This window comes from Cyanistes caeruleus, chromosome 24 (assembly GCF_971803275.1).
Source record: "Cyanistes caeruleus chromosome 24, bCyaCae1.hap1.1, whole genome shotgun sequence".
Taxonomy (NCBI): Eukaryota; Metazoa; Chordata; class Aves; order Passeriformes; family Paridae; genus Cyanistes; species Cyanistes caeruleus.
In genome coordinates this window covers 5,793,004-5,813,229 of record NC_141724.1, presented here as the reverse complement: position 1 = coordinate 5,813,229, position 20,226 = coordinate 5,793,004, and the positions used below count along the sequence as shown (strand labels likewise).

The following is a 20,226-nucleotide window of genomic DNA, read 5'->3' as shown; positions in this document are numbered from 1 at the left end:
CTGCCAGAGCCCAGTGAGGTTGTGCAAGAGGACAGAGTGAGTACTGTGCTCTCAGTTCTCACTTCAGACCCTTCACAAGGGTCTCTCCATTTTAACAAGCCCAGAACCAAGTTGCAGAAGCAGATTTTTCCCTGCAGAAGTGGGCTTCTCAAAGTCCCCCCAGTCTTCTGGCACTGTCTGCAGATAGAGAGCTCGACAGGGATAGTTATTTGTAGATGCCCAAAAAAAGCATGCATTGATATTGCTGCATTGGCATTTACTGTCAAATCTATTTCTATAAATAATACAGAAGATCTGTTTGTGTCCTGCATTTTTATTAGAGAACCATCTCCTGTGAATTATGGTAAAGAGAAAACACTAGGAATTTTTTCTCACCTTTAACTGATGCTTTGAAACTTCTGAGAGGAAAAAAAGTCCAGAAATTTTGTATTGTGCTCACTGGGGAGGAAACCTTACTGATGAATGTACGTCCTTACAGTGGGATAAAGTGGCTGGGAGCTATCTGCACATTGGAGTTAGGAAACATGGACACAGGGAGACAGGAGAAGTCACCTAAATGGGAAAAGCTTATTAGGGAAGGAGACCAATTCCAGTAAAATAAAAAGGCAAACAGTTGTCAGGGCAGTGCTGTATGGATTTCAGTTCCCAGTGGCAGCTGTTGCAGGAGTGTTTGGGCTGCTTCAGTGTTTCCAAAGCGCCAGCTTGCTCTTAGCAACAAAAACATAAACAGGCTGGTCATCTAATATTAGATCACAGGGACTTCTCTGAACTTGTGGCCTGAAAATTATCTGTGTGAGGCCAGAAGGTTAAAGCAGAAGTGGCTGAGTAGGGCTGGGCATGAGCGACTGGCAGAGTGCTCTGTTGTGCTGGTTTGCATCCTCTGGTGGCCAGCGGGCCTTACCCTGCCCAGCACAGTGTTTGACCCATGGTGCTTCACCTGTTCTTTGTTTTCCAGCTGCATTGCTCAGGAAATGCTCCAGTAAATGCTGGGAAATAGTGTAAATTCCAAGGAAAGAACCAGCAGAGGGGCAGTGGAGCAGAGATCTGTTTGGGGCACGCGGTGCCAGCCGGACAGTGCCCGCTCAGGGCTGGGGCCAGATGTTCCAGAGGTGCTGCCACGTGTGTTCAGTGTGTCCTGCACATCCCAGCCTCCTGATGCTCCTCTGCAGCACTGCAGTGTGCTGTGCTGTGAGCTGGAAATGGGCCATCTCCCACAGCCACTGCTTGTGCCAGGCAGCTTCTCTGGGGTTTTTGCTGGGAATTTTGGAGGTGCTGATGAACAGTGTTTGGATCATCTCCTGCCAGAAGCAAATTGTCTTCTGTTGTCAGTGTGTTCATCCACTGAACTCAAACAGCCCAGGCTCTGCTGAGGGTGGATTTCAGCTGTGTGGATATTGTGACTGCCTCACACAGACCCTGTTCTTCCTGGGGCAGAGCTAGAAGCTTCCTCATTTCTGCTGGGTGCCCATGGATGGTGGGGAATGAGGAGTCCTGTTGGTTGGAGCCCAGTGCTGGATTTTCCACATTCATCCAAGGTGACAGTGTTTTCACTGTCTGTGCAGGGTCAGTGGAGGGCTCTGGTCACAGGAATCCTGGACTGCAGCCCCTGCCAGAGTATCTCTGCTGTCACAAGTCTGGGCTGCACAGAGCTCTGTCCCCTGGGCTCAGGTAGGGGTGGATGCAGGAGATCCTGCCATAATGGAATGTCACTTGAGCCATGAGATTTCTGTGCTGGTAGGAAAGTCTGGGAGATCTGGCTGAAGCTTTTCATAGTCTGTGGAAGTTTTAGTTCCCAGAACAGCTGGAAAGGTGTTCGTGCAGCCACAGCATGGGGTGAGACACACTTTGCCTGAGAACTTCTGAAAGGCAAGTCTGTGGTCTCAGTTATGTGGCCAGTTTAAAAGGACTCTTGAATTTAAAATCTTTTCTGGTTCGGCAAGAATTAGGATTTAAATTTTTTTTACCCCCCCACCACTGTGTTTATAGAGCTGAATTGTGCCACTGTCTGTGTTCTTCCTCTTCCTCAGGAAGGTTCCAGCAGGGTGGTTCCAGCACTTGCCATCAGACACGCTCTTAGAGACACAAAACTCATCTCTCTCCTTACTTTTTAATTTATTCTGACCAGTTTCTCACATAACTGTCCAATCCCTGGAAGTGTCCAAGGCCAGGTTGGACAGGGCTTGGAGCAGCCTGGGACAGTGGAAGGTGCCCCTGCCCATGGCAGGGGGTGGAACTGGATGATCTTTAAGGTCCCTTCAAACCCAAACCATTCCATGATAAATCCAGACTAGGAGTGAGGAGGACTTGTTTTCTGGGCAGCTTTGGGGCTGGCAGCTCTGCTCAGCCCATGTCTTCTTGCCCTCTAAATTCTTCCCTAGAAATGCTTTTCAGCTGAAGGAAATTCACTGACATGCCAGGTAACTGTTTGACAAACACTTCTGTTTCCTGCTTCATTCCCAAGAGGAATTTATTTTTCATTCTGAGGATCCAGCTGCTAATTATAGTAGCATATATTATTTATATATTAATAACTGAATCCTCCACCAGTACTGTTAGATGAACAAATTTTGGCAAGTCCTTTTACCTTGTGGTTCTTGTTCTGTGGGCATTCTGAGTGTGTCTCCTCCAGGAAGAACGTGGATGTGTAGCCTGATATGTCCCTTAACCCTTGTGGTCTGGGAAATGGAATAAATGCCCCTGATCTCTGTGAAAGTGAAGCAATGAGATTTGCATTCAAGGGGTATTTAAATGTTGCTTGGGAGGAACTGGCAGAAAAGGCTGTGAGCTGTAGCTCACTGCTGCCATTATTTAATAGCATTTGACTCTATAATCCTTATCACTGACTGATGTAAAGCTGAGTGCTCTTAATCTCCTGGGAAAGGTCCCTGGGGAAGCAGAGCCGTGGGATGCTCCTGCAAGGAGCTGCTCCAAGGCAGGGGAAGGATTCCTGTCCACACCACACAGTGGACAACAAGAAGTTAAGAGGTTTCTCTCTCCTGTGAAGAACTGAACGATCATCAGGCACCTGCTGTGACAGCATTTTCCTGCCACTGGCTGTGCAGTTAATCGCTTTCAGATAAAGTTGTCCCTTTTTTCAAAGGCTGCTGGTGCAGATGACGTGGGAGGGCAGGAATTCTGCTGGCCATGGGATTGTCCATGTTGGGAAGAGGCGAGATTGCTCCTGCTGGATCAAAAACCAGGCTGCATTTTTATTTGGAGTAAGGTCGAGGTGTGGGCCAGGGTCAGTGCAGTTTCCTCTGGGGGCGGTGAGCAGGTGTGTGCTGCATGCTCAGCCTCCAGGGCTTCACCCTCCCAGGGCTCAGGGGAAGGGGGGTGGGTATTTTGGCATTTGCTCTGGGCAGGGGAGCCCAGGCCGTGGGTTGGCCTGCTAACAAAAGCAGAATCCGTCCAGGATCCTTCAGGAATGGTCAAGGAAAGGAAGCAGGGACCACTTGAGCTAAGCATTGTAAAAGTACTGCAGCTTGGCAGCCTGGAGCGAGCAGAAGGTAAAATTGCCTTTCCCCAGCCCCATCCATGCCGAGTGTGTGTGCAATTCCTCTTGGCTTACTAACAGGAACCACTGCCCTGCTGCACGTGCTTCACCCTTGGTCTAACAGCAATAACAGCACCCTCTGGCCCCAGTGCCATCCCAGTGCCACTGCCTGGGTGTTCAGGGGCTTGGCTTTACTAACTTGGACAAGTTCAGCTACTTCTCTGTGCCCAAAGTGGCCATTGAAGCCAAGGATGTAGCCAAAGTATTTGTAGAGATCCTGTGTGTCACTGCAGCTGAGGGCTAGCTCAGCACTAAACCAGCTACTCTGTTAAATTCTGTGCTCCACGGTATTGACCTGGGGATGTGAAAGGTGGAGGAGCCAAAGAAGCTAGGTAACCTCCTTGGCATTTCTATTGGAAAAGTTTTTGTGCAGAATTAATTCATCTTCTGTCCCTGAGAACAGCAGACACTGGAAATTGAACCAAAGCCACGGGCTATGAAACTGCAATGTGAGCTCAGTAGGAAATGGAAATCTTTGATACATTATTAATATTCAGTGTTATTTTGTGTAATTCGGTTGGGGCTGATCTGTGATCCTGTTCCTTGGAGCTGCTCAGGCATCCCCTGCTCCCACAAGGTGGCAGTGGAAGGCAGGCAAACATCACTCCTCGGGCTTATCTGGTTCAGCAGCTGAACCTTCTTTATCACCACCAGCTTCTGATTTTACTTTATTTTTTAGTTGCAAAAGACAATTTCCAAAATACTCAGAGTTTTGCTAAATTAATTTTTTTTCCCCCAGGGATTTTCTAGCCTGAAAAATTTTCTGCTTCAAACTATAAACCAGCTTTTGGGAAAGCTGTAACAGGTCTGCTTAAAGTTATTGAAAATGTCGAATTGTGTTGGTTCCATTGCAAATGAGAGGGATGCTGGCAGAGGCAGGACATTGGTTTCCTCTGTCAGTGCCAGGAAATTCCTGCACCAGTTCCTGCAGCAGATTTTTAATGCAAAGATGCAGCTCCCAAGAGCTGCAGATTGTTCCCTGTCATGGTGACAACCCACTCAGTGCTGTGTATTGACACCTGAAGTCCTGTGCTGAACACAAACAGTTCCAAAATATTCCATCCTGGTAAGCTTTGCACTTGTGATGGTCACAGCTGGGATGTTCAGTGTCTCAGAGCCAGGTGACATTGTCAGCTCAGGGCCTGTTGGCTGCCTCTGCTCTGGGGTTGCAGCACTCTTTGTTTTTCTCTTACAGAAGGAATTCCTGGATTGTTTTGTTTTTTTTAAACAAGTACTTGCTTTCCTCTTCTGGCACAAGTTTAAAGGTCTGAGTTCCCAGAAACAGTTACTGCAGCCAGTTTAGGGAATGACATCACTGTGAAGTTTGTTGCTTTTTCACCATAATTCTGAGTGATATTAATTAATGTGAAGGGATTGCATAGATCATTAAAAGCTTCTCAAGTTTGTGCTGACTCCCCCAGCCCCAAACTTGGTGAGCTCTCAGTGTATTTTATTCCTCTGGTGGAGGGATTGCAGGGGCTGTGTTCCCAGCTGGATCTGCACCCCAAACACTCCTCCCCTGGTGCTGGAGCTGTCCAGACTGCCAAGGAGGCACAAGGAGCTGCCCTGGGGACATGGTGGGGACACAGCACAGAAGGAGCAGCTCTGTTCTCTGGGGGCACACACAGAACTGAACATGGAACCATGGAATGATTTGGGTTGGGAGGTTGGTCAGGATCTTACAGCTCATACACCTTCCACTGCACCAGGTGGCTCCAAGCCCCATCCAACCTGGCCTTTGAACACTTCCAGGGACAAGGCATGGGGAAGGACAAAAATTGTCTCCACTGATGGGAAGTGTTCTTGTTGCCTCATCTGTCACACATAAGACCTTACCCCATTGTAACTGTCCTGTGGAAACAGGAGTTGTGCAGGGATAAAGGGAGCTGGTGGTTTTCATTAACAAGTGGCAAAGATCACAAGTCTCTTAATCTCTTGGATCAGCAGCTGAACATGTTGAGCAGTATGGGAAATAAAGAAGTTAGAACCTGCTAATCAACCTGTAATCAAAGGACTGAAATTCAGACACTGAAATTTGCACAAGCTGAGAATTCATTGTCCAGATTGAAACAACAGCAGCTCCCAGCAGCAAAATCCTGAAAATGGGGAATTCTCAGCCAAACCTTTTTGCTGTGAAGCTGTGAAAGGCTTTAGGACTATGATCTTGTTATCCTTCTGTCCTCAGCTTATTAAATAACTCAGCATTGTCAGGCTGTCTCCCCCCTCATTCCCAGCTCCAGCACTCTCAGTCTGATGTGTTATCCTTCTCTCCTGCCTGGAAGGGTCTCTCAGAGCACATCCAGCTTCTGGCAGTTTCTCTAATGACAATTTCCACTTGCAGTGGGCTGATGGGCAGAATATGTTAGCACAGGGATAAATTCAGGGGAGAACCAAAACCTGTTGCTTGGATAAGAGAGCAGAAAAGTTTCTTTTTCTGACTGTTTCCATGTAGTTGCCAATGATTGACTCGCTGCTGGGGACATAGTTCATTTTCTAACTTAAGGAATTGTATTTTGGGAACTGCTGTCAGCATTGTTGCCTGCAAAACTTGCACTTGATTCTCCTCCCTCCTCCAGCTCACAGACAGTTATTTGCTAATGGCAACTTTCCAGTTTGTAGGAATGCATTGCTGGGATGCTGTACTTTTCCAGTTGTTTCCAGGGGAACAGTATCTGTACTTCAGGATTTTGCTGACTGTTTTTTCTTCTTCCTTTTTTCACCATGCATGTGAGTTTTTAATATACATACTTGTGTATATAAACATATATATACATATGTGTGTATGCCTGAGAAATAGATACATGTGTGACAAAGACTTTTTAAATCACTGCAGTGTTTGGAACAGGGCTACTGTACTCTTCTTAAGAAGAGAAATTTCAAACATTTTAGGTCTGAATAGCCACGTGGCTTTCCATGTGCTGAACACACCTCCTTGTGCACAGGGAGCCAAACCTGTGCCTGACTCCCCTTACCTGTGTTACCTGGATTTGGAAGAGCCAAAAGTCTGTCCTGGCTTCCAAGAAAACTCACTGTTGGTCCTAGTCTAGTGAGTTTGGTTCAGAGTCACTTCTAAGCTAGAAGGAGCTGAGAGGATTTGGAGAGGGCCTAGGAAGAGCTTTCCTCCAGAAGAGCCCCATCAAGCCCAGCTCCAGTTCATGATCAGCAGAGTCTTGTTCCCAGAGACTGGGGACAACTGCAGTGATGAACCAGTTACAGTGTGCAGTTCATGTTCTGATTGTGCTGGCTGCAGGACCTGGGTTTATTGAAGAGGACCTGACAGGGATGGAGAGAACCTGACATGGCCAAAGCAGCTCAGGCAGGGGTGTATCTCAAATTTCAGTCCTGACAGCAGAATGAAATTCCTTGAATCCAGTCTGAGAGAAGAGCAGCTGTAGAACTTGGTGGATGTTTAGCTTCCAGATTTGTTGCCAGGTGTTCATGGAATGCCAGAAAGGTTTGGGTTGGAGCTCATCTCATTCCACCCCCTGCCATGGACAGGGACACCTTCCACTGTTCCAGGTGGCTCCAAGTCCTGCCCAGCCTGGCCTTGGACACCTCCAGGGATGGGGCAACCTCAGTGGCTCTGCCATATACAGGTGATGTAAAACTCCAAGTTTTGGAAGTTCTTGCTGTTCCCTCTGGGACTTGGTGATGTTCTGCCAAAGGACTCCATGATGGTGAATGGTGTTTGCCAGAAACACTTCAAGCTCTGAGTGCCTGAAGGAGTTCAGGATGGCAGGAAAGAGACCAGTGCTGGAAAAGAATTATCAGAAGACTGTATGTTTCCTGGAGAAATTCATCTTTTGTTCTTGTTACCCATGCACCAACCAACAGGGCACTGTAACTCTTTTCTGCATCCCTTGACTTGGGAAGGGTTTCTCATGACAATATTTTATTTTCCTCTGCCAGCATTCTCTAACATACAGATTTGCCCCTGTATTCCTGGTTTACCAATCTGTGTGTCCAGCCTTCCTATTTCCTGGGTTGAATCTCCACTTCTGTTGGTATTGCAGCTTCTTTTGGCTTGATGTGGTGATGAGTTGGGGTCCATTTAAGTTTTACACTATTGTTGATGAAAGAGTTGACAGATGAAAATAGGTGTTTTCTTGAAAACAGGTAGAATTAAGTGGGAGCCAGGTTTATCAGTCAGTTACCAGGGTTTTTTCCTAGCTAATACATAAATCAGAAGCTCTCTCAGGGCAGCAGGACACACTTGTCTCTGTCTGTGGGAGCTGTAAATCTCTGCAGTGGTTTTGCTGACTCTCATACACATCTTGAACAATTTGTATTCTCCTTGAACTTACAGCCGAAATTCTGGTAAAAATCTGTTCTGCTTTATATATGCCTTGAGCTTAGTGTTATAATATAATATAATATAAATATATAATATAGCTGCTCTTATTGCAAGTATTTCTCAGAGAAAGCTTACTGCAAGGGAACACAGCACATAGAACCAACCTTTCCTTTGAAGATCTGCTCTAGACCCTGAGATATTTGCCTGAACTATAGGATGGCACAGGCACTGCACTTGAGCAAGCAGCATGTTCCTTTAAAACATAATTAAAAACTCTGTAGAGGCTGCCTCACACCCCATTTGGTGCTTGTGCCCTGCAGCCTGCTGTGCTCTGCAGTGTTTCTGCTTTAGAGAGCAGCGTGTTGCTCTGCCCAGCCCTGAACTGCATCCAATTCACCATCTCCTTCCTGGGCATTTGTTCTCTCTGTCTCTCTCTTCCAGCCCATTTAGTGCACTCAGGCCTCTCAAATTTCAGTTTGTAAGCAAAGCAACACATTGTAAAATCTGTCCTTTCCCTCCCTTCCCCCCAAATTAAAAAGCAAAGCACAAAGGGTCCCAAGCAGGGCACACCTGGGCTCACAGTGCCAGGAGGGCACACCTGGGATGGCACTGCCAGCAGGGCATACCTGGGCTCAGCAGGGCACACCTGGCAGGGCACACGTGGGCTCAGCAGGGCACACCTGGGCTCACACTGCCAGCAGGGCACACCTGGCAGGGCACTCCTGGGCTGGCACTGCCAGCAGGGCACACCTGGGCTGGCACTGCCAGCAGGGCTCAGCAGGGCACTCCTGGGCTCGGCAGGGCACACCTGACAGGGCACACCTGACAGGGCACACCTGGGCTCGACAGGGCACACCTGGGCTCAGCAGGGCACTCCTGGGCTGGCACTGCCAGCAGGGCTCAGCAGGGCACACCAGGACTCGGCAGGGCACACCTGGGCTCAGCAGGGCACACCTGACAGGGCACACCTGGGCTCGACAGGGCATACCTGGGCTCGACAGGGCACACCTGGGCTCAGCATGGCACACCTGGGCTCAGCAGGGCACTCCTGGGCTGGCACTGCCAGCAGGGCTCAGCAGGGCACACCTGGGCTCACACTGCTGGCTGCAGGTGCAGGCACTGACAGCACAGCCCCTCTGCTGGCAGCAGGAACAGGCTGTGGCTGCTCCCTTGCAGAAAGCAGCTCTGTCACTGTGCAGGGGCTGTGCTGACTCGCCTCAGAGAATCCCGTTATCTCATGCTGTAAATGGCTTTGGGTGAGCTCCAGGAAGTGATGAATTGTGCAAATGGAAAGATCCCAGAAGTTGGAGCTGGACTGCGGCTGCAGCCCAGGCTGAGCTGTGCTGACCTGCAGGATGTGCCCAGCTGAGGATCAAGTCCCCCTTCACAGGCTGCACTCCCAGAATTGCTAATGATGCTGTAACACAGCTGTATTTTTATATATATTCTGGGAGAGCAGAGGAGAAATAGCCTAGGAGGATGATGGGCTAAGAGACCCAAAATGATTTTTCTCTTGTCATTCCCACAGCAAAGCTGTGGCTGCACTGCACCAAGGGAAATCCTGCAGCCTGCAGGGCTGCCCCTGCTGCAGAGCCCCTCCCCACTCCTGGAGCTGACCTGCTCCCCATGGATTTGCCAAACCTTTCCTGAAACTCGTCTGAAAACCTGTTTTATCCTCTCTGTACCTGTATCTCCTACATACCTGCGTCCTCATTGCAGAGTAAATCCCACTGATTTAAATTCCACTGATTCAAAGCCGTTGCAGTAAACTGCCTCCTGTACTGAGCTACAAATTTATTTGGTGTATATGTTTCAGGAATGTTTGGGTTTTTTTCTACTGCTCTGAACTTCATTTGCAGTATATTTTGCAAATGCCTTCTTCCTGTAGGTGGCTTATTGCTTCTGGCTGCTGGGCAAACAGCAGTGATTCTGCTTGTGTCAAAAGCTGCAGAAAATGCTTATTGTTGCCTTAATGTGCTATTACCTGGACAGTGCACACACTGCAGCAGGGAGAGAACTCCTGCTCTGCAAAACTAGGAGTTGCACAGCTTTCACTTACCAAACAGCAGCTTTTTTTTGTTCATGAAACAGCAGATTCTTGGGAGATAATCATCCCTCTGAAGTGTAGGTGCTTCCCGTGTTGGCATATCCATCACAGCTCACGTGTGTGTCTGGACAATCAATGGGAAGAAATGAGCTCCTCTGTAGTGCACCCACATGGGCTGTGCTGGAGCTTCTCATGAGGGTGATGAATCACCCTGGGAGTGCAGCTCTGCAAGCCCTCAGCTGGGGACATCTCCATTGCAGGCAGCTCCCAGGGCACACTTCAAAGAATCATGGAATGTCATGAGTGCCAAAGATCTCAGGGATCACTGAGTCCAACCCCTGCCCTGCACAGACACCCCATCAATCCCACCCTGTACACCCCTGAGAGCCTTGTCCAAACACTCCTGGAGCTCTGGCAGCCTCGGGGCTGTGCCCATTCCCTGGGGAGCCTGGGCAGTGCCAGCACCCTCAGGGGGAAGAACCTTTCCCTGATCTCCAGCCTGAGCCTGCCCTGGCCCAGCTCCAGCCCTTCCCTGGGTGCTGTCCCTGCTCACAGAGAGCAGAGATCGGAGCTGCCCCTCCAGGAGTCTCCAGTCCAGCATCTCTGACACAGCCTCAACCCTCTGCACTTCCCTTGGCCTCTGGTGTTTAGGGCATTGTAAATCAGGTCTAATCCTTGCATCAGTTTCAGGTGAGAAGAGCCTCACATGAGCCCCACAACACCTGAGGAGCTGGGAGGTGACTGTCTGTACCTCCTGCAAGCCAAGAAACTCCATGGAGGCCAGGCTGCAGCTGCTGCACAGCTGAACCAGCACTAAACACAGCTCCTGAGGGTGGATAAAACCCACCATGACAGATTATTTTAGAAAGATCCAGATTTCAGGATTCTCCGTGGTTTTGTCACAGTGCAGCAGTTTAGTGAACTTTCTAATGAATGTCTTAACATACTGGATCTGATGCAAATCCTCTTCAGCCTTTCCCATGAAGGTGATTGACTAAAACCAGGAAAAGAGTTGGAGGACAAAGAGTATTCACCTTCATCCCTCACTGAACTCACTGCCCTTTGAGCATCCAGACCTCTGGTACAGTGTTAACCTGGCAGTGATAGATCTGCAAAGAATATTCCAGCACCCTCATTCCTGTACAGTGGGGAAGTGTGAATAATCATTCCATATTAACCAGGCTGAAGAGTCAAGTTTAATTAACATTTCATAAGACTGAAGCCTCTCCTCCAGCATGGAAATCATTTACTGCTGTGCACTCCTTGACTCAAAGCACTGCCCAGTTCCTCACCAGTTCCTCCCAGTGACTGCCAGGGCAGAGGGTGCACTTTATGTATTTTCATGTGAATAATTCTTTTGAATACTCCCAGCTTTGATGAAATCTGTTTGTGCCCAGGTCTGTGTTTAACTGTGGGTTTCTCAGTGTCAAGGAGATTGATTTGCACAGAATGTGAAGGTCATTTCTTTAATTCCATGGCTCTTTCCAAGGTGTTTCTGTGATGCCTGCAGTTCAGATAGGTTTCATGTTGATGAAGGCAGCAGATTGCAGGAATATGATCATGACTGTGATGACAGGGAGGAGGGTCTGAGGAATGCACCAGCACAGGATTTCTGTTCTGAGATCTTTGTCTGAGTGAGAGGGCAGTTATGAGGAGTGAGGTTCTTTCTCTAATGATGCAATTATTTGGAATGGAGCAAATAATGTACAGAATAGGTGCACCTTTTTAACAGAACATGTCAAACACTAAAGGGTTTATTGAGCAGGCTCTGGGGAGGTGGTGCTGTGAACATGTGTGTATTGTGTGCTCATGGGGAAGTTGTTCCAAAGAAATAGCAATAGCAGATGGAGCTAAAATTCATTTTTGTCCATGAGAAATAGAATAATAGCTTGGGAGTCTACATAGACAAGGAAGGCAGATCATCTGCTTTGACTTTAACCTCTTCTGTGCCTTTTTTTCCCAGGTCATATCTGACTCCGGTGCGGGATGAGGAAGCAGAATCCCTGAGGAAGGCACGATCCAGACAGGCCCGGCAGACCCGCAGGTCTACCCAGGTGAGGAATGGAAATGTTCACATTCACCTGTAGGATGGAGAGAGCTGATCTGTCAATTGTCCAGAGCAGCTGTGGCTGCCCCTGGATCCCTGGAAGTGTCCAAGGCCAGGTTGGACAGACCTTAGAGCAGCCTGGGATAGCAGAGGGTGTCCCTGCTCATGGCAGGGGGTGAAATGAGATGAGCTTTAAGGTCCTTTCCAATTCAGACCATTCCATGATTCTGTAAAGAGGCAGGATTTTCTCTGCTCTATTTCTTAGGACAGAAGTGTCTGCACTCACACTGTTTTTGGAGAGGTTCTGGTGAAATTTTCTTCAAGCAGTTATTACAAAACCCTCCCACAAACACACATGAGTTAGATTTCCAAGCTTTACTTTCTGCAATGTGCCTTCCTCTTAGTTTGTAGTGTGGTCACATATATTTGGGTTGCTTTGAGTCAGTGATTATGCCAATAGGCTGAGAAAGGCAACAGAACTCTTCCCTTTCTCTTACCATAGGGATGAAACATGAGCCTGACCAGATGTGAGTCTGTGGCATTTTAAACTGATCTGGAAGACTGAAAATGTCATTTCAGGCTGGAGAAATTTCCAAGGAGACTTTAGAGCCCCTTCCAGTGCCTAAAGGGGTTCCAAGAGAGCTGGAGAGAGACTTTGACCAGAGACCTGGAGGGACAGGACAAGGAGCACTGGCTTCCCACTGCCAGAGGGCAGCATTAGATGGGCTGTTGGGAGGGAATTCTCGGCTGTGAGGGTGGTGAGGCCCTGTCATGAGGTGCCCAGAGAAGCTGTGGTTGTCCGATCCCTGGAGATGTGCAAGGTCAGGTTGAATGGGGGCTGGAGCAGCCTGGGCTAGAGGAAAGTGTCCCTGCCGTGCTGGGGTGGGGTGAGATGTGCTGTCCCTTCCAAGGCAGAGCAGGGTGGGGTTTGGTGACTGTGTGCATGGCTGGAAGGTTGTGTTTCCCTGCAGGGCGTGACGCTGACGGAGCTGCAGGAGGCCGAGCGCACGTTCAGCCGCTCGCGCGCCGAGCGCCAGGCGCAGGAGCAGCAGAGCGACACAGCCCAGGACAGCGGCGACCGGCCCGAGAGCCGCGGCCGCTGGGGCAGGAGCACAGAGGACGAGGTGATCCTCCTGCCTCACTACCCCTTCCCTGAGAGCTCCCAAAGCCATTCAGAAGAGCTGACACCAGGAGAAATTCTTTGGGGGTTACCTTTGTCTTGTGAGGGGGAGAGGCCGGCTGAGAAGAGGCACTGCTGGCTGAGGAGCGCCACTTCAGCACGAGGGAGGTGCACGTGGAGGTGCTGGAGCTTAGCTGTGCCTTTTCTCCTCTGGGAATTTCACCTTTCTGGCTCTTGCCAGAAAATAAAACGGTGTAAATCCCAGAAAGTATAATGAGAAGGCTAATGATAGAAATGTGGCCTGGATCCATCCTTGCTATTCAGTCTAGGCAGAGGCTTTGTGTTCACATTTTTCCCCAGATGTTCCATGTGTAATGGAAAGCTGGAGAGACCAGTTTTCTGCCCCTACCATCACCTCTGGTTTTTTCACTCTAAATCATACATTTATATTAGATAACTCGTGTCTCCTGCCATGAGCTGTAGGGACAAAGGGATTGATCCCAGATCTCCCAGCTGTGGAGGGTGCTCTTACACTGTAGCTGTCCAATGACTTTAACACCCATCCTTATGTGATAGAATGGACCTGATCTGTCAAGCACAGGTGAAGAAAACATTGCACTCTCAAGTTCCATCCCCTGAAATCCAAAGTCTTCTCCTTCCTTTTCATTGTACTATTTTTCTGTCATGGCTCTTTGTTTTCAGACCGTGTATCGGCGACTGAGGGGCCCAGCCCAGCCTGACAAACCCACAACACCTGTGTCTCCTTCCACAGCAGCACCTCTGCTCTATACAAGTTCATACCTGACTCGAACAAATAAATATCTAGGGCTGGACTCAGTGAATCCAGCAGATTTCAGAGCGGCAGCCACAGAGATGGAGAAAAATGGTAGGTACCAGGAGAGTGAAGAACAGACAAAGCTCAAGGGTTTTCTTGTGCTTTAGAACTTCCACTGTGTACAGATGGAGAGAACAGGTTTACTTGTGACTCTGAGGGAAGCTGCCACATCACAAAACAAATGTTATTTGTTTAAATGGAGTTAAAAAAATTCCTATTGCTTGTAACACAGGGATAAAAGGATATTTTCCATTGTGGATAAATAAATGAGACAGTGATCATGGAGTATTTAGCTATTAGAGCTGGAGAAAGAGATTCCCCTAGTACAGTTTACCCTCAGAGCAGGAGTAAGTCAGGATGAGTTGGGGAGAGCTGGCAGGTCCCTGGCTCTGATGAGGGAAGGAGTGTGAGTATCCAGCTGTAGTAGGACACTGGGATTTCATTTCATTTGGTTTAATTACTCCTATGTAATATAACACAAGGCAAGATGACCTTGATGAGATTGAAAAGAACCCCAGAACCTTAGCAAAAGCACAGATGTAAATCACTGAAACCAAAGCAGTCTTTCTTTGCTTGGCCAGAGTGTGAAGATCAGGATTCAGACGACAGATCCCTGAACAAGCAGTCGATCCGAGAGCGGCGACGACCAAAGGAGAGACGGAGAGGCACCGGCATCATCTTCTCAACACAGGATGTGAGTTTGAGTTCCCGAGAAACTCCAGGGTGAATTTTCTTCCAATTCCAAGCTTCATGGTTTTCTTCCCAGTCCATTTTTCCATTTTCTTCTTCCCTCTCCAGCTCTCTTTTAGACTGGCATTTCCAAAGGTCTCCCATCCCTGTTTGGGCTGTGTCAGACCGAGCAGGAGGCTCTGGGCAGCCTGTAACTGAGCTATTTTATGGAAATCCTGCAGGACTGGGACAGGGCCCACATGGCAGAGGAGAGATTCAAAGTCTGATTCCTTTGGAAGGAAGTCACAAATCACCTGAAGTATTTTCAAATTTATTCAAGGCAAAATTTGTCTGCTCTTTAGTCCCCTTGAGAGAAAGACAATAGGAAGAAAACCTGTGTCTGGGTCCACTCCCAGCACCAGGGAACACTCACAGCATAAGTGCAGAAGAGCTGTCTGTGTCGTGGTCATTTTGCTTAGTCCTGGTTTCAGAGGATTTCTCCAGTCTGAGGGAAGAAATCGAACTTGCCAAACTTTGGTTAGAGCCTCAGCCAGGAAAATAGATCACCTTTTTCAGTAGATAATAAGAATTATGAAATTGCAGTTAATAGTTGAATCCAGAGTCAGCTGGGATGGTGTGGTACTTCATGTTTGTTCCATGAAACCCTGGAGCAATTACAAAGGCTTGGAGAAGCTATGCAGGATACCTGGGATGACCAGTCTTCCCACCTGGAGTCTAACTGAACTGGAGATACTTTTGGGAGTCAGTATTCTGTCAGTATTTCAGATGTGCAGTTTTTCCAAGTTTTTTTCCCCTCAGTGTATTAGGGACTCCTCAGAAGCATTGGAATGGCAGGAGCCATCTCTTGATGTCATTCTGTCCCCAGCACCAACATCTGCTAAATGGCCATTAGCACACCAAGGTTACCCAAAAGCATCTGGACAGACATTTCTTTTGACAGAAGTTTCCTTAACGTTAGCATCAAGTAATTTTTTCTCTGAAAGGGTGGTTAGGGACTGGCACAGGCTGCCCAGAGCAGTGGTGGAGTCACCATTCCTCACAGGGTTCAAAACACACGTGGCACTTTGTGCTGTGCTGGAGTTGATGTGCTGTGTTTGATCAAAGTTGGACTTGGAGGTCTTGGAGGTCTTTTCCAACCTTAATGACTCTGTGATTCTATAAACAATACATTACCTTCTTGGGATAAAGTTTTGTTGTCTCCAGAGCTGCCTGATTCCATTTTTGCCTTTCCTCCTAGGATGATGATGAAGTTGATGGAAATGAAGAAGTGAAGGAAACTCGGGTAAGTGAGAATATGAATCATTGATATGTCATTCCTGGGTGCTGCTGACAGAGTGTTCTGTGGCTTTTGCTCTTGTCTATAGGAGAGGTTCAGGCTCTGCTCAGGAGTACAGGGAGGTAGTTCCAAGCAGCAAATTCCTAACTGATTTCTCTTCTGAAAGATAAGGTATATCTGCAGAGTGGCCTGAGTTCAGTGTTGGCTCCTGGAGAGCTGCAGGAGCTGTGGAGCCTGGAGGGAATGCAGCAGTGGGGCTGCAGTGCCAGGGCAGTGGGATCTCAGGTGTCCCAGGGAAGGTGTGACCTTGGATCTTGGAATCGCTGTTATTTTGGACAGGATGTTTTGTATTTCTGAAATCTGCTCTCCTGTCTCCTTATGGATTTGTTTTCTTGTGGGAAGTGGTCAGAGGTTGGCCAGTGTCCCCCTGTTCTTGCAATAGTCTCATCCTCTGAGACCCTTTCTTTCCTTTTATAATAATTACAGAGTCTTTCCAAATTGCCTTGGTTTCCTTTGGTTTTGTCTTTGTCTGAAACACATTTGGGCCTGACAACATGACTGACTCTGACAATGTCAAAGCTAAATACATTTCCAAGTTATTAAAATGCAGTGTGGAAGACCTGGGAGAAATAACAAATGTAAGGTTGCATAGGGGTCAGCCTGCTTGTGGGGTGTTTCATTTTTGCTGGAAAACCTTGAACTTGGGGAAGCCTTTCCCTATGCTTTGCAATGCAGTAGAGTGATTGAAGCATCATTTAGTTGGAATTAACTGGTTCTTTGCTGAAAATTGGCAATAACACTCTTCAGACTCTGTTTTCTTTCTTGCAATATTCAGTCAGAATGCAGCAAAGTTACAGCAAGCCTTGCTGGGACCAGAGACTCATGTGGTGCTGGGATAGTTTTTAGCATGTGCTTATCTTTCCATGCCAGCCAGTGCTTTCCCAATGCTTACTTTGCACATTACTCCACTTGCAATGTGAGATATTCCTGCTCACAGAAGCATCACCTGCTTCAAGGAGGCCAGCCCTTCCCACAGGAGTTTCTGCTCATCACAGTGCAGAGCTTCCTGAAATCTTCACTGAACCCTGCAGGAAGGATTCAGACATTTATCATCATTAAAATTGTTTTGACATTTCTGCTGCCTCACAGTTAGACTGAAGGAGGGGAGTTCTGTAATGTGTAAAAAGTAATAATCATAATAGGGACACCTTGTTTCCAGCAGGCATGTTTGGGACTTGCTGGGAATGTCTTGTTCTTCTGGGAAGTTGTCCCAGATTACCTAAATTAAGACAAAAGAGTAGCTGAGGCTGCAGGTTTGGAGGCTTCCTGGAGTCTAGTCCTAAAATTGCTGAAAATTTTATTGAGCACAGTCCTCACTGCTCATGTGAATGGATAAGCTGCACTTTGGGAGAACCTAGCTGCCCAAAAATTCAAGGTCACCCAGTCTCTTACAATTAATAATGCTGGTTTTCCCCAAATTAACAGCGAGGATTCCTTTTTTCTAACACTTGACGTGATTTTCTTGTGGGATCCATCTAAGAGCAGAGCAACTTTCCTTCAGCTCCATCAGCCCATTTATGCAGGTGCTTTCAGAGCACCAGCACCTTGGTTTCTTACACACCCAGTGTACCTCAGACTTGGGTTAGACTCTCCTCCCACTCTGCTGGAGCTGGTTTTCCCATTTTCCCAGTCCTCTTGTGTTTATCCAGTTCCCAGTTTATTTTCTTGAATGCATGCCACCACCATCATGTCACTTGGTCAGTCTTCCCTGGTTTATTTGAGATCCAAATCAGAGATTGCTGATTTTTGCCATCACTTTGGCAGGAATCATGGAACAGCTCTCTGCTTTCAATTCTAGTGCCAATAAGAAAGTACAGTTAATAATCATTAATCCTTCAGTATTTATAGTTCTAGAATGGCAGGTGCCAAATGTCACCAGGTTGTGAACTTGAACAGTCTGGAGTGTCCCATTTTAGTAGCAGAACCCCAAAGAAACTGATTTTATGGGAACATTTTTGCTCCAGAGTGTTTATATCTTGGCTGATATCAGGATGTTTTTCATGGAAACCAAAAAAAAGGCCTTACTTGAAATCCCTCCTCCAACTCTGCAGTGAGACTAGCACAGGAAAGGTAAAGGCAGTTTTGGGGGGGGAAAAAAAAAGGGAGCAAATACATGTTGTTCTAATTTTCAGAAAGTGGATGAATTATTTTGGCTGAGCTCACAAGCACCGGAGTGGGAAAGCAGCCCAGACACTTTGGCTGAGGTTTAGGCAATAAGAGGTCTCATAGTGGGATGTGTCAGGATTCTCCATGTGTTCTGCTCCCACCCCACCTCCCTCCTTGGGATGCAGACTGCCTGTGTGTGCTCTCTGGAAAGTTGGAAGAGCAGACAAAGTTTTATTGTGGAATAAATGTTCAAGGGTACAAGGACTTCAGCAGGAAAAAGCCTCTGGGGAAGCAGTTTTAGGAGAGGTTTTTCTGTGATTCCAGTGGGAAGGAGCTTCAAAGGAAGGATTTTTTGTGTGGTCTGGGGCGACCTGAGCTCAAAACAGAGGTGGGGGAAAAGCGTGGCCACAGTCTTGTCTCTTTTTGTCAGAAAATAAAAATTGGAGAGTCTGAAAGCTCGTGTTAGATTCAGAGTGAGCCAGGGGAAGCTGGAGCTGGGAAACTTTCCCTGTTCCCTCAAGCCACTGACTGCAAAATACCAATGGGAGTTGCAGTGCTGGTGAGGCCAGTGAGGACAAGCACAACAGAGTCAGTGTGGATAGGAATCAATGGCCCAGACTGGGATGCAACAGCTGGAGGATGATGATGAGGACTAAAGAGAATGTTCCAGTGTTCCCTTTCAGAGCAGGTTTTCTTTATCCCTGACTGCTGGTTTTGACTTGGCCCTGACTTAAAATAATAGAATCAATTACAGCCTAGTTTGGGTTGGAAGAGACCTTAAAGCTCATCCAGTCCCATGGACATGCCATGGCAGGGACACCTTCCTCCATCCCAGGCCACTCCAATCCCAGTTCAGCCTGGCCTTGGACACTTCCAGGGATCCAGGGACAGCCACAGCTGCTCTGGGCAGCTTCTGCCATCATTGCACAGCAGGAACAATGAGGAACAAATTTGGAAGAAAAGTACATTGTAAATGACAGAACATAGAGAAGAAGTAGAAAATGTTTATAATCATTTAAAGGATTGTTTCTCCTTGCAGTTCTCTGCCGGAGCATTACAGATGTACCTCACTCACAGAGGAATTTGTCAAAACTTTAAATTCAGAGGAGTTCACTGAGTGTTGTGTTCATAAAATAACAATTTCTGGGCAGTAAAAGTATCAAACAGAATGTCTGTTGTCATGAATTGCCTTCAGGACAGTCTGTATAGCCCAGTATAAACCCCAGACACACTAAAGGAATTAAGTTTTATGGAGGAATAGCACTGAAATGTTTGATTGTGAATTACAGTTGCACTAAGTGGATTAAATAGGCTCCATTCCTGTCTTGCTGCACTTTGATTTTTGGAATGATCTAGTTTCACTCTGGTTTGTAAATAAGTGTTCTGCTTACCTGTATTGTTACCATGAAATCACCAGATGCAACTGGATACCAATGTAAATTAAATCTGTCTTAGAAGGGCTGAATTTCTAAGCTTAATTCCACAAGTTCTACAGGAGGACAATGAAGGAAAATTCCTTATGTAAACTCAATGTTATTGCTGATTCAGAGCTATGACCTGGGAGTCCTGATTTTGGTGTGTCCTATTTTTCACCTGTATTTTTGCTTTTAGTGACACTTTATCCTTCCACAGAGGCTTACTTCAGTTTTTGTCACCGTGCTGTTCACCTTTTTGTGAAAGATGGATGTGATTAATACCTAGAAGATGAGGACTGGTTTTTGTTAAGTGTTTTATCAATGTCCTGTTGTAGCTGGGCTGGGTGTACTGGGAGCCCTGGGGGTCCCCAGTTGTTATTGTGCAGCCAAGCCCATGGACCCTGTTTGGAAGCCAAGAAAGGCTCCGAGTCCTCCACTTTCAGGACTCACATTGCCTATTATGGTAAGGTATGTCTGCAAGAGCTGAGCTGTTTTGCTGGTACACAAGGGAAAGTTGACCAGTAAAAGGAACAAAATAGGTGAACTTCTGGCCAGCTGCTAAGAAACTCAAACCCTTTCAATGCAGACAGTTCTATATGGGGGTGTTCATCCTGTGCTTCATTGCTACTGGCCCGGGGTCCCTTCTGGGGATATGAGGATTTTCCCCTGGTTTTACCCTTGAATGTTTATTTCTAGCAGAGATGTGGTGTGATGTGGGAGGGAAACCATCTGGCTCCTGTCCAAGGGCACGTAGGTGGCACCGTGCGTCACTTGCATCGTGCA

At 47.4% G+C, this 20,226-nt stretch overlaps 1 protein-coding gene across 30 annotated transcripts in view; it reads left to right on the top strand.

Annotated features, from left to right (window-relative positions):
* Positions 1–20,226, top strand: part of PPP1R12B (protein phosphatase 1 regulatory subunit 12B) — a 126,351-nt gene that overhangs the window by 64,617 nt on the left and 41,508 nt on the right. For all 30 annotated transcript variants that reach the window (XM_086861926.1, XM_086861924.1, XM_086861921.1 and 27 more), the window contains 5 exons: positions 11,858–11,948; positions 12,913–13,065; positions 13,764–13,947; positions 14,478–14,590; positions 15,824–15,868. In XM_086861926.1, coding sequence (XP_086718052.1) covers positions 11,858–11,948; positions 12,913–13,065; positions 13,764–13,947; positions 14,478–14,590; positions 15,824–15,868 — 586 coding nt within the window. The remainder of the gene's footprint in view (positions 1–11,857; positions 11,949–12,912; positions 13,066–13,763; positions 13,948–14,477; positions 14,591–15,823; positions 15,869–20,226) is intronic.